The sequence below is a fragment of the Pseudorasbora parva genome, chromosome 24 (assembly GCF_024679245.1).
Source record: "Pseudorasbora parva isolate DD20220531a chromosome 24, ASM2467924v1, whole genome shotgun sequence".
Classification (NCBI taxonomy): Eukaryota; Metazoa; Chordata; class Actinopteri; order Cypriniformes; family Gobionidae; genus Pseudorasbora; species Pseudorasbora parva.
The window spans coordinates 3742017-3757206 of record NC_090195.1 but is presented as its reverse complement, the minus strand read 5'-3'; the positions used below and the strand labels follow the sequence as shown (position 1 = coordinate 3757206).

The window sequence follows — 15190 nt, the reverse complement described above, 5'->3', positions numbered from 1 at the left end:
GATCCCGTGCTCACATGCGCTTCTCGTCCCCCTGCAGAACATCCCCATGGCGACGGTCTTCTGTCTCTGCTCATCAGAATTAGAGAGATTTGCCCCCTGGGGTGGGGGGCGAACAGGTGGCGGGCAGTTGAACTCGACACAGCAAACACTCTCACAGGGGAGCGACTACTACTGCGACAACACACCCGCATACCGCCGCATGCACACAAATACTCCCGCCTTTAATCTCTTAATCTGACAGGATTATAACGCAAACGAAACACGCAATCATGCAGACGTACGCGTGATGGGAAAAGACTCCGTTAAACAAACTCGCTCCCGTTCTAATGCTGTCAAAGCGAATCACCCGAGACGCATTTCACCCCAAAATCAAACAAAATAAATGATATTACACATAATGAAAATTAAACCTGTTTTTTGCCATTGCTGTAATGCAAAAAAAGTCTATACATTATTTAAATTTAACAATATTTTTAAAGCTTTCAAGGAAAGACACTGCACGTTTTTTTCATGCACTGGTCTATGCTATTTTACTTTGCAACTTCTCTTGCCTTTCCGACTACTGATGGTACTGTTTTTTTGTTTTTTTTGACATTTTATCTGTTTGCATGTGCAGATTTCAATTAAAAGGTTTTTTCTCAGTTTTTTAAACATGCACATAAGGTACAAGAATCTGTTACTGTGGAAGAAAAATGACCAGAATTACTCATTTGGCAACAAAATTATTCATGGTGCACAGAGACAGCATCTCAAGTCGTCACATTTCTTTCTTTAGCACTTTCACAATTGTTTCAAAGCAGCTTCACAGAAAATCATCACGTTAATGTTTATAATATCCTAATATCTTCATGCCTCGCAGTCATCTAGCAGACTCGATCTGTGCGATAATATAGTTAAAATTTTTTTAATGATCTAAACAATCAAGCAATTTGCGATTTGCTTTTATATATGAGTATGAGTATTTAAACAACATTTCAGAAAACAGCTGTCTTGATGTACTGTAATAAATCAACGAGAAAGTTTGGTGATGTCTATTATTTTCACCTGTAGTGTGTATTTATTATGAGAATCACTATTGAGAAAAATATCCAGATGCATTATATTAAAGAGAATATTTGGTGGAAAATATGCCTTATTGTCATTAAAATAAAGGCACTTGTTAAAAATATACTTTATGCAGAATGCTAATTTTTTGACTTTTAAGGGGAAATGTGACACGTTGTCGTGAGATTCACTAGCTGGCTTCTGATTGGCGAAGAGCGTTTGCATGCTGAAGATCTCTGTGGTGACTTGCAAATCTGTCTGCGTGTCTTTCAAAAGGGGAGGGAATCAACTGATTAGCTTTGATTCCCTATTGTGTGTGTGAGAGGTCGAAGGGTTAGACTGGCTCCACTAGGCCTGAAGTACACGAGAGAGAGAGAGAGGGGTTCTGTTGACCCTAGTAACACACACACACTAATCGGTAATACTGTCCTCGCTGCCCCCCTCCTGTTGCTTACTGTCACACACACTCCCCCTCCAAATTTTGGCTGGTCGGACTGCAGTCTGTCTGGTGCCAAGAATCAAATTTCCGACTCTCTTTCTCCCAGCCACATATAACCCTCGTAGAGGAGTCCCTCTGCCCCTTTCTGTCTATTATAACCAACTATTCTAAAAGAAAGAGAGACGTCGCCCGCTCTTTGCGCATTTGTCGTAAAACATTCCAAATGTCACCGAAGTTTGCTTTGATTGATGAGTATCAGGCTGATCGGTGTTGCGTCTGTTGCAGTCGTGAAATCTGAGATGGATTTTACGTGAAATCCATCTCAGCGTTGTTTTGCAGTTGATTAGGATCAATAATGAATCTCTAAATGTATACTTTATTCACTCATTAGCATAACGAGAAAATGTCTGTTGAATTCATGATTATACAGTAAGGAAACTCCAAATTTTACGAAAGTTGTTAGAAAGGTGATGGTGTCTGCGCGTTTGTTCTGTTTGATATGCCTTTTTATTATTTACCTGATGTGCTTTCTTAGTTCTTTTATATTCCGAAAGAAAATATTCATTTAATACAATGAGTAGAATCTGCAAGTTGTCATTTTGTAATTGCGATAATTTCATTAATGCCTCAAGAGGTACATTTATATTTTTTTAGATTAGATGTTAAATAACTTATAATCATTAATTAATATTATTTAGTTCATGTATTATTTAGTATTATATTTTGTTTAAAGATGCATAATCTATACACTGTAAAAAAAAAAATTTGTTGGTTTTTGTTGGTTTAACCTAAAAAAGTAAGTAACCTGGTTGCCTTAAAATTTTGAGTTTATTGAAATAAAAAATTTGAGTTGATACAATGAAGAAAATTTGTTTAATAAATAGAAACTTAAAATATTATTGCATCTGAACCACGTAAAAATTTGATAAATCATGAAAATAGCACTATTTGGCATGTTTCACTGCGTCATAAAAAACACACAATTACCCAATATGCTCACAAAATCTTTTAATAATATTTTAATAAAGGTTGTCGAATCTCAACAAATGTTCATTGTATTAACTTAAAATTTTAATTTCAATGAATTTAAAATTTTAAGGCAACCAGGTAGCTTTTTTTCTAAATAATTTATTACAGTGTAGTCATATGTCAAAATAATGCAAAAACATTTTACTCTTTGAAAGTTGAAATTAACAGTAAATAAAACCTTTTCCTGTTGATTGTCTTTACAGGAATTCCAGTGAAATGTTCATTGAGTTCAAACAAACATTTTATTTTTAGCAAAAAGTATTTGACAACATTTGTGCATCCCATTACACATTGACAATGCCATAAATCAAATTAACGACTTTACAATATGAAAAGTTAAATGTATAAACCGTTGCTGTCAGTTATGTTTATATGTCTGACTGTTATGTAAAACTTTGACATTTCAAGTCAGTGTGAATTCCCATCTGCATCACATGACATTTACTTCAATATTTCACAAATATCTGTTTGACTATTAGTTGGCATAGTTAACATCAACTCACTGATGAATTGTTCAGAATACGCCCAGGAACAGAATATAGAAGTTGTCATTTATTTTCTGTATAGCAACATGAGATCTAAAACGAGTGACAGAAACCGTTTGCACGACCCCTCCAGCCTTTATCATTGTTTCACATGAAACACAGCAGATAATGTAGCGGGCACATTAGCAGTCGTATCGGGTAGAGTTTTATCTCGGAGGTAAATGTGAACATGTGTTCGGGGAAACGGTAAAGAGTAATCTCTTACCATCAGTGAGCTCAACACATGCACATGTGTGCGGGATTGCATGTGTTTATATGCGCCTACTGTTCTCAATGGCTATTATTCTTAGACGGAGGCATTACTCACTAAATTTTCCATACTATGGCCTATTCTCATTTAGCCTTGACTTACTGGACGTGTTAAATGTGCTCGTATTTGTGTGCTAAATTTTGCTTTGCCTTTTGATGTGATGCCAGGCACAATCCCCAGATATTTGAGCACTTTTGCCCCCAACTTGAGTGTGTGTGTGTGTGTGTGTGTGTGTGTGTGTGTGTGTGCGCGCGCGTGCGCGTGCCTGTGCGTGTGTGTGTGTGTGTGTGTGTGTGTGTGTTTGTGTGTTTGTGTGCACATGCAAATAAGTCCTTTTTAATTACAAATGACGTTGAATTTAAAAATCAGCATGAGTTCAAAAATGTCAAAAAAGAGACTTTAGCTCTGAAGCTACATAATCAAAACTTGACCATCGTGTTCTCCAGCATAATTTGAGATGTTCTAGAGAGTCAGTGATAGCAGAAAACCAGACGAAGAGTCACATGATTTACCTACATTTGATTTGTACATAGAGATATAGCACGATCCCAAATGTTTCTTTGTTGGTAATGTTTGACATTTCTAAAAAGGTTTAAATATGCTTTGGATTCCTAGATTCCCAGTGTAGTCTCAGACGTTTGGACCTCACAGTAATTGTGTGGTGGGAAACTGTTTGTGTGTGTGTGTGTGTGTGTGTGTGTGTGTGTGTGTGTGTGTGTGTGTGTGTGTGTGTGTGTGTGTGTGTGTGTGTGTGTGTGTGTGTGTGTGTGTGTGTGTGTGTGTGTGTGTGTGTGTGTGTGTGTGAGTGTGTGTGTGAGTGTGTGTGTGAGTGTGTCTGTTCTATTCTATCACTATTCGTCTGATGGGGTGCTGAGACGGCTGTGTTAACATGTGGTGTCCCTGTTTCTTTTGTCTTTCTCTCTTTATCCCTCGTTCTTTCATCTGCTAGTCTTTCATGTGAGTGTGCGCGCTGTTCGCTCGGCAGCCCGTGTGTTCAGCACAAGAGGAGAAACTTTAAGCCCAGAGATCAGCCGCCTTTGAAACTGATACGGCCTGCCACAAATATACCCACTTTTATCTGCACACAGCACATACCTGCCCGTTAAAATAACCACGTTATTATCAGAGCACTCGGAGGTGTTCGCCTGTTTCTGGCCGGCTGCATCCGACGCGGACAATGGTCCGTCCTAATACGAGAACATTTGTGACAGTTGTAGTTCTCGGAGCCCTTTGTTCTGTTTCCAAATCTGAAGCCCCTCTGAATGAGTCTTGATGTCAGGGTGAACATGTCGTTCCCCAATAGTTATATCAGCGGTCAGTCAATATGGGATTTCAGTAATTGATTTTTTAAATTTTACTTTTAGTACCTACCAGTCTTAAAAGGGATAATTCACCCAAGAATGACAGGTCTGTCATCATTTACTCACCCTCAAGTTTGCAACCAAGCAGATCTCAGGCCCTATTGACTATCATAGTATTTTTTCCCTACTATTTTTCCTACATTATTCCAAATATATTTCTTTGTGTACAGCAGAACTAAATTTATAATGGTCTGACACAAATTGAGGGTGAGTAAAAGATGACAGAATTTGAATTTTTGGGTAAAAAGGTCCCTTCACACTAAAGACAATAACTTTAAAGATAACAATAATTGTGTAGTTTTAAAAATAGTTTACAATATTAAAGAATAGCATAGTTCACACCACTGCTATAACGATAACGATGCTTACTAAAAATATAGTTGGAATCACTTTCAGACCAATTTTAACAAGCCTATGACCAATAAAACCATTGACAGCCAATCAGAATCAATCCTGTCACTGTGCCATTCAATATTTTTATTCTTTGCTTAAAGGTATAGTTTTCCAAAAAATGAAAATTAACCCATGATTTACTCACCCTCAAGCCATCCTAGATGTATATGACATGTTCTTTCAGATGATTACAATCAGAGTTATATTAAAAGGCGGTCTGCCAGAATCTAGATATTTTACTTTATAACGTGTTAATGGATATTTTTTTTACACAAATCCATCGATTCTCTTCAGAAGGCCTTTATTAACCTGGGAGCTGTGTGGAGCACTTTTATAATGGATGGATTTTTTGGGCTTTAGATTTTGGGCTGCCATTCACTGCCGTTATAAAGCTTGGAAGAGCCAGAACATTTGTTAATACAACTCATTGTATATATAACTGATTGTATTCGTCTGAAAGAAGAATGTCATGTTCATCTAGGATGGCTTGAAGGGGGGAAATCATGGGCTAATTTAAATTTTTGTAAAAATTATCCCTTTAAAATTACTTTTATTATTTATTATTAGTTTAAATTAGCTCAGGTCCATTATATAATATTAACAGATACAACTTTGGATTTTAATTATGTAATAGTAAATGTTGAAATTTAACAAGATATTTTCGAATAATTTTTAGTGTACATTTTTGTAAATTAATGTAATTTATTTTGTGTATTTTGAGTATTTGTCCTCTAACAATGAATGTTTTGTGTGTGTTTGTCCTCATAGCATCTCTCTTTATTTCCCGTAATTTCTTTTTCAGGGCCGAATCCAAAATGACTCAACAGATTTCAGACCCCCATCCTCTGATTCCCCGCAAATACTCCAGCACGTCGTGTTCGTCTCCTCCGAGTGCTGCACGACGCCTCTACAGAAACCTGTCTGGAAAGTTCCGCACGACGAACCTGGTTCTGGACGAAACGGCGCTCCCAGGCCAGTCGGACAAGGACCATTCGCATAAAACCACCATGGTGAGATGGTTTGCCACAGAGTTGTCCCACCATCTACAATGCAACCGAATGCTTCAAGCGCCTCCATGCTCGCAAAACACACTTTTTAAAAACTTTTAAACAGGAAATGACGGGATTTTACCATACGTTTGTTACCCAAAAATGAAAATTTTGTCATCATTTACTCACCCTCAAGTTGTTCCAAACCTGTATGAGTTTCTTTCTTCTGCTGAACACAAAAGAAGATATTTTGAAGAATGTTTGTGACAAAGCAGAAAGAGCAACCATTCACTACCGTAGTATTTTTCCATACTATGGCAGTCAATGGTTGAACTCTTCTTTTGTGTTCAGCAAAACAAAGAAACTCATACAGGTTTGGAACAACTTGAGGGTAAGTAAATGATGACAGAATTTTCATTTTTGGATGAACTACAACTGCAATTGGTTGCTTTATATGTCAGCCAAACAAGCTGAAATGACAATATTCAATAGTTATGAGACTAATTTGGTTTCTGCTATTGCATAGTTCTTGTTTAAAGGGATAGTTCAACCAGAAATGAATTTTTTTTGTCATTAATTCCTCACCCTCATGTTGTTCCAAACCCATAAGACCTTCATTCAGAACATAAATTATGACCCCTCCATTGACAGTAATTTAACTATGACTTTCAAGGCTCAGTCATCGTTAAAATAGTCCATAGGACTCCAGTGGTTCAACCTGTTTAACCCATGTGTGTCTGTCTTTTACACAGTTTGAATTTTTATATTTGGGTGAACTATCCCTTTAAACAAAAACTATGCAATAGCAGAAACCAAATTAGTCTCATAACTATTGAATATTGACATTTCAGCTTGTTTGGCTGACATATAAAGCAACCAATTGCAGTTGATGTTGCCATTTGTGAAGATCCAACAAACATAATCCAACAACCAACAAACTAGAGACCAAAACCAGAACCTATAATAAAACACCAATACCTTTTTTAACCCTCAAAGAACCATATTGAAACTCAAACACCTTGGTAAACCTTGGTGTGTTTTCAGTTTTACAGCATGCATGGATGTGTTTGCATGCATTTTCTATGTGTGTGAGATACTATATCTATGTATGCATGTCTAGTTCCAGGGTAACGAGGCTCTGTTTGAGGCCGTGGAGCATCAGGAGCTGGATGTCGTGGAGTCTCTGTTGAGCACCTTCAGTCTAGAGGAGCTGGACTTAAACACACCCAACAGTGAAGGACTGCTGCCGCTCGATATCGCCATCATGACCAACAACGTCCCCATGGCCAAACTATTGCTGAGAGCCGGGGCCAAAGAGAGTCCCCACTGTGAGTACACACTTACTGCGATCAAACGCATGCAGCATGAGCCCCACTTTATGAATCATAAACCATACATCTACAGATGTTTGCCACATGCTATACATTACAATAAAGCAGTAGTGGCTTATTGCTTCAATCAAACGGCGGCAACAGCAATGTGATATGGTATGCAACACCAAAGATCAAAACATAATGTCAGTCCCCCCACTTTTTTATAGTTATTATTATCTCTACTCTAGAATGTTTGGGAATGCCCAGATCATGTTGCTCCCCAAAAAAGAAAAGAGAATAAAATATTTCATTTAATGAATACAAATATGCACATTATATAAATGTATTATATACATTTAGATTATTTAATTTTATATTTTGCATAAAGAACATAGTGTAAATTTAGGATCATTATGATTTTTTTGCAGCCTCCCATTCTTATCACTGTCATTTGAAATTCAGTTACATTTCAAATTGTTGTATCATTTGCTATACTGAATAACTTATTGTTATACACTAAATACGTTTTGGGACGCCTGCCTTTAATGCACATAAACTTCATGACATCCCATTCTTAATCTGTAGGGTTTAATATGGAGTTGCACTTACCGGTACTTTTTTTTTTAGTTACTTATTGCAAATATTTATGAAATCACTTTTATGTATTCTCTAGTTCTAAGTCTTGAAGGCAGAGCGGCTCACCTGGCCTCCTTAGTGCAAGAGGCGGAGCATCGCATAGCAGAGCTGGTTGCCCAGGTGACAGAGGAGGAGCCTGGAGAGAGGGAGGAGTCAAACAGAGAGAGACAGCTGAAAACATGGGAATGGAAGCTCCGCCTCTACAAGCGGATGCAGACAGGATACACACACGCCAGTGAGTAACATACACTCACACCTGTGGTTAAAGCTGCTGGTCATTAAACTTATGCCGAGTTCACACTGCCCGATTTTAGCCCCGATTTTGACTCGTCGACAGGTTTTGCGCAATCGCCGACAAATGGCCGAGTTCATAGGCAAATCGGTGCTCGTGCACGAGAGTGACAATCACGCAGTGTGAATGATCAAAGACGTGATCAGAGAGAATCGCAGACGAGATGCCGACGCCCGTGAGATAATTGGCATGCTAAATATCTGGACCTGTCGGCGAGTCAAACTCCTGCTGTGTGAAATGTGTTCTGACTGAAAATGACATCGGCGATGACCAACAGCCAATGAGAGAGTGAGATACAGGGCAGCGGGAGGTTCAGGGAAGAGTTATAGAGCAGAATATCACTATTTTAATAAATATATTTACAATTCTATGAAACAGAAACAAAGCCCAAACATTTGCACGGCCAAACTCAAACTCTCTTTGCAACACAATCCTTGCTCCCTCTGTTTCTCTAACAATTTCATCCGCCTTAATCTTTTTTCTTTTTCTCCACAAATCAGCACACAGACATTTTTGAGCAAACTTAGTGCAGTTTATAATTTTTAATAACAATGCTAAGTCTCGCGTGAGAACTCCAGTCTGACGCCCGTGTGATCTTGCGTTGTTTACTCGTCACATCGCACGTGTAGTTGGAAAGCGTAGTTTGCGCAACGGAGAGAGAGAGTTGTCGGCGATTCTTCCTCTTGTACAGTCACGCAGTGTGAAACCCTCTGTCGCCGATCCATCGGTCAGTGTGAACACAGCAGTGACTGAACGCTACCCCAGATAGTCATGCAGTGTGAAAAGAGCAGTGACCCGACGAGTTTGAAAATCGTGCAGTCTGAACTAGGCTTTTAGTGACTTTGTGTTGTTTTCAGGTCCTCCTGAGCCTCCCAGTGACGTTCATCTGTCCGTCAGCAGCAGCACCAGTCTCAGAGTTTACTTTCAAGAGCCTCTTTGCCACAACTCTGCTGTTATTACCAAATACCGCGGTGAGTGACCCCTGATTCATCCTGTTAAAGGGGTGCTTTAGATTATAACACCAAAACGCATAAACACACACGACTGACTCATCGACTAGCTGGTGAGCATCAGTGGTTTGACGGCCAGCTTGAGAATATGTTCCACACAGCCGAGTGAGAAATGAAAAATCTCACAAATTATATCGCCAAATTCACACTTCTAGTGCTCTCCAGTGTTTTTTAGTGCTCATTTATATTATTCTACTAGTTTTTATAAATATTTAGAATTTCTGTCATGCTTGACTGTAGTGAGCACACGACAACGGAGTATCCAAAACACAGGAGTAATGATTGTAGCTAAACAATCAACATAGACGACACGGAACAATGAACTGAGGGTTTAAATACAGACAGAGAGTAATCAACGGAAAACAGAACAGGTGCATAAATGAATTAACGACCAAGGAAACTAGGAACGAGCACTGGAGACTGTGTGCAAATGAAACCAAAACTGACTATACATATTACAATTGGCTTTTATTGTTCGATTTTCTTTTTAATTTGTTTAATTTTTACATTTGCATTTATGCATTTAGCAGATACTTACACTTTTTTTTTTAGTACTTTTGTTGTGCTTTTGTCATTTTTTAAAATGTTTTATATTCCAATTCAGTTTAATTTATTTTTATTTCAGTTTATTTTAAATTTACATACATGTTTTTAATAATTTTTGTTTTAGAATTAGTTAACAATAATAATACCGGTGCTGTGTTAAAAGATCAGACATATTAAACTCAATTATAGTTTCTGTCAGACATTCGACTTTGTTTAAGGGCCCTATCATACACCCGGCTATTTCAGTTTTTTTCTAGTTTCAATCCGACGCAGTTCTCATTTTCCCATCCAGTGCCACGTTGTTTAAATAGCAAATGCAATGGCGCCCATTTGTTCACCCCTGGGCATGCTAGTCTGAAAATGAGGAGTGTTCAGGCGCATTGTTAGCGCATTGCTATTTTGAGGAACGGAAAACGACTGCACCATTGACCAACAAAACCAAAAACACAGTATTCTTTGTGTTATTTAAAGGGCGTGTTAATAATATGTGCCTATAGGCAGGTCCACAACACGCATACACTCCGCTTTTTACACACACAGGGATGCGCAGCAGTGCGCACACATTTTTAAATATTAAAATTAAAAGGATTACAATGTAAAAGATATTGTGTACATACATATAAAATCGTCTAGATGCCACAATGGATAGTCATTGCATGTATCAGAATTACCCTTTTGTAGTATTGATGAATGAAATTGGCTACTTATTTAACTTATCATGGCAATACACACAACTCAGTTTGAGGGCGTCTATATTCTGCCCAATTGGTTTTTAAAGGGAATGGGAGATAAGACTCTCATTGGCTTATTGCACGTTACGCCCAAAACACACCCATGACTCATTAAGACTAGGGACAACCCTAAGTGCACCTGCGCCATGAGCTTTAGACCATGCTCTCAGAATGTAAAAATAGGGCCCTAATAGTCTTTGTGTGGTTCAAACAAACTCAGGCCATCTTAGAAATCTGCTGGTTAGACTTTGTGTACAAATACACTTCAGTATACAAATATATTTAGCCATATAAAACAAATGATAAACAAGTTCCCCAGGTCACATTTGGTTTCGCTATATAGAACAAGCACTGTGTAAGTCACATGATCCGTGAATAGTAAGCACAGGGTCAGCCTGGTTAGGACTAGTAGACTAGTTAGAGCAACTCCTTCTGTGCATCTTCTAAATGACTGCTTACTTGTGTGTGTCTCAGTGAGCTGGAGCAGCGTTCCTTCATTTATTCCATCGCTGGGTGAGACGGTCATTGAAGACGTGACTCAACTCCAGTATGACATCACTGGACTTACAGCGGTTAGTATATGGAGTAAAAAATACTACATACAATACTACCACAGCTGGCAAGCTTCACAAAGAAACAAAAAGCACCATAAAGTTTTATAACATTTGATCATTTGAACATTTTATAACATTTGCCATTTGATAGCTTTGTGTGGGTTGTTTGTAACCTGCTCCATTGTGAAACGCACTTTGAGTTTTATGAACTAAAGCAGGCAAACTCAAGTAAAGATGACTTAAAATGATTTAAAATACACTGTAAACCGGAAAATTGGTAATCAGTTACATAAACTTTGAATTTCTTAAAACTAAACTTTTGAAGTAGGCAGAACTTGCAGATTTTTATTTAGTACACATACATTTTAATTGCTCTTAACTAGAAATATTTGAGTAAGCTAATTCATACATTTAATTTAAAATGATCATGTAATCACAACTTAAATGTTTTAGTAGTGGAAACTTGGCTAGGTTTACCTATGCTATTTGGCAACTCAATTCTTTGATAGCACTGGCAATCGCTGAATGAAGAGGGCAATATAGAACATTTAACCTATATGTTCTCAAACTGAGCTCATGCTCCAATTGTCGCCATGATGGTAATGCCCCCCCCCCCCCCCAATAAACCCAACATAACGTAAACTCTTTTAAATTAGCATAGCAAAACATTAAACACTACTACATCTACCACTTAGCATTAATCTTGCACAAAAACACTATATAACACTTAATTTCAGCATTTATTCTCCCTTTCAAAGCATGCTGGGAAATGTAAATCCCAGCCCAGTTTAAGTAAATTTAAGTTCGTGTAAATTAAATTAAACAAGTTCATAAACCTCAAAACAATGAAACAATTCAGATTATATGTAATGTGTCAGTTTTGTGAACTCAAAAGAAAAAGAAAGTTCTAAATGCTCATTCAAGTTCATTTGATTGAGCTACTTTGTTTAATTTGTTTGTACTAATCAAATGAATTAATTATTTTGAGCATTAGGGTTAACATTGTAAGATAAAAGTATTGAAATAAGCTACAACTAAACATGAAGATTTTATTTATTTATCCCTCATAACTCTAAAAGTGTGATTTATAGACCTGGAAAAGGCATGTGAATTAATACAGCTTCGTTATAATGAATTTACATTTTCTAGTAATGTCAAGCACTAAAATTGCGAGGTTATAAATTATGAGTACAACATTTTTTAAAGAATCATTATCCTCAATTCTAATCCAGTAAGTCAAAAACAACTTAAAAAGTCATGGGGCCTATGAATATTGTTGTGGATAATTGAAGGCATTGGAGACAAAAACGGTTGTGAACTACTGAACCAAAGTATATATTATTATTTTAAAACTGCTAAATTGTTGCCAAGATATAATCATTTTAAAAATGTTACTTTAGTGCATAAACCAGTTATGAAGGAGCAGGTCACAGTTATCTGCATATTCAAACTTTATTCATGATTGGTTGTTTTGAGACATCTTGAGTTGCCCATTTTGGTGCTTTATATTTTGGAGGACTTAATGCTCTAAAAATGAAAAAGTGCTGCATGAATGTTCTTCAGAAATTTTGCTTTAATGTTCAACAGAAGAATGAAAGTCAGTAACATGAAGTACAGTAAATGATTTCTGAATTTTTATTTTTGTTGATGCTTTTAAACTTGAGCTATATTATTGGTTAATGTTAATTTTCCTTTGGCTGTGTCCAGAGAAAAGCAAAGCTGCTTCAGGTGGAGAAAGTTGTGAAGAAAAACTTATATATTTTATAAAATATATTGAGCACTAAAGTGCTATTTAAGTATTATTTATATGGGTTGTATGGTTAAAATGAGTGTAATTGTGCTATCTGCTTTGTCATTTTTATTTTATAAATTATTTAAATATTTCTATTTAGCGTTGTTTTTGTAATAGATGAATGCAGTGATCCTGTCATTGCAACTCGATTTCTGCGCAATCACAAATGCTTTCATCATAACTAACAGTGGACACACGATGTAAATAAGAGATTCATTGTGCAGTGTAAACAGTGTCATTGATTATAACGGGAGTTTTGGAAAGAGAGAAATTGTGACTGATTTACCAAAGAATCCACAGTCAATGTACCAAATAATGCTCAACTGAGACATTCACATTGATGAAAATAAATAGCCACTTTAGCACAGGATCCTTAGGACGGTAATGTTATTTTTAGTGCAGCGATCCTGTATCTCTCTTCTCTCCTCTTCATCTCACTAACAAACCAGTGGGTGTGGCCAAAGATGTGATGAAGTAGTAGTTGGCCTGATTCTGCAGAGGCGGGTTTTGTTGTACCGTTACTTCATAATGTGGCAAAATGGCGGGTCGTCTCCTGAGCTTGGTTTTAATAAATGCGTTTTTTGGATTAACAAGGAAGTTTTAAGTTCAGAAACCTACAGAATGTTTTTATAGTACATTGACCTGTCAAAAGATTAAGGAAAATTTGATTTCTTAATGCATGACCCCTTTAAATACAACACCGATCTATCTCTTTTTACAGGGCACGTGCTGTTATGTCCAAGTATCAGCATATAACATGAAGGGATGGAGTTCACCTCAGATATCTGAACCTGCTTGTGCTACACCGTCGAGTGAGTATACAAACACGCACACTAGGGGTGTGACGAGACACTTAGCTCATGTGACGAGACAAGAAACGAGACTCTTATACTCTATATACTCTTATACTCTAATACGAGATTTTTACACAGTATTTTTAAGAAACCCTTAATAATAAAATACATGACAAGAAAAGATGCAAGGTCTGCAGGTGCATTTGTAATGTTTTAACTCATCGTCTTATATTGAATGTCATTTCAGTTCTACTTTCTGAGAATGAATTATCATATGCCGGAAAAGACAACAATACTCAAGCACTGTAAAAGGTTTTGCCTTGTACTTAACTGACTGGCTTCTTTCCTGTATGATCGTCTCATTAGACCTCAGAACTGCACATGATTTATGAGCTTCTACAACTTTTTACCTCCTAACTGAACTCTTTCCCACAAATTGATCATAAATCAAGTGCAAACAATAAGTCTCAATAGTCAAAGTGCAAACGGAGACCACATTTTTCTTCAAGCATGATACAGAGCTAAGAGATGGTTACAACTACACAGCCCAGCCTAAGATAGTTTTCATATTGGGAGATATTTGTATGCTCAGGGAGACCCTTTTATAAAAGCGGTAACGTATTGAAATCACGTTTGAATGCGCCCTTGGGTTTACTTTCATTTTTGCAATCGTACGTACTCTGTGAATAGGGAACAGTGGTGCTGAACGCATATTTTACAAGATGAGACATTTGTCTGACATTTCTGTTGCACAACGAATCCTCCGCCACGGTCCTGTCAGTCTTCTCGTCACGTGATCAGTAATATACGCTCGAGCAGCTCGTGTTGAGTGAGCTGATGGAACTGAAGCGATCATTATCCATCTGAATTAAGTTCGTTTTTATTTCTATAAAAAGCAAAACTACAGTGGAGATGTAATGTAAACGTAGCGCTGGCCTATTTTATCCTAACTTCACCCTCACACTCTGTCATGACAATATGACTAAAACAGCTTTTCACCTCGACGAGAAATCTCGTCACATTTTAATCTCGCGAGATTTCGTGGCATGAGATCTCATCACACTCCTAACACACACACATATTTAACAACAATAAACAGATCAACAAACTTATTGTGTGTGTGTGTGTGTGCACGTGTGTGATTTTTGTATCTATGTTTTTGTATGTGTGTGTTTACGTCTGGCTTTATTTGTGTCCTCGTTTTTATGATTGTGAGGACAAGCCGTCCTTTTCTCTCACAGATTTTAGGGCTTTTCTACATTGAGTGTGTGTGTGTGTGTGTGTTTTGAGCATGCTAATTTAAATGTGTGTGTTTGTGTTTTCCATTTCGACTCCCTCTGGAAATATTTGCATGTCTGTGAGAGGCTGTAAAGTCGCAGACAGAACGGCTCTTATACACCAACTCAAACACACACACACACACTTGTTGTCTCCCTTTACAATTCACGCTCACATGCACACACTGCTTTTTG

The 15190-nt window shown here is 37.3% G+C and overlaps 1 protein-coding gene across 4 annotated transcripts in view; it reads left to right on the top strand.

The window, feature by feature from the left end:
• Positions 1-15190, top strand: part of ankfn1b (ankyrin repeat and fibronectin type III domain containing 1b) — a 98052-nt gene that overhangs the window by 63715 nt on the left and 19147 nt on the right. For all 4 annotated transcript variants that reach the window (XM_067435010.1, XM_067435009.1, XM_067435008.1 and 1 more), the window contains 6 exons: positions 5864-6071; positions 7171-7378; positions 8037-8234; positions 9149-9262; positions 11053-11150; positions 13646-13736. In XM_067435010.1, coding sequence (XP_067291111.1) covers positions 5864-6071; positions 7171-7378; positions 8037-8234; positions 9149-9262; positions 11053-11150; positions 13646-13736 — 917 coding nt within the window. The remainder of the gene's footprint in view (positions 1-5863; positions 6072-7170; positions 7379-8036; positions 8235-9148; positions 9263-11052; positions 11151-13645; positions 13737-15190) is intronic.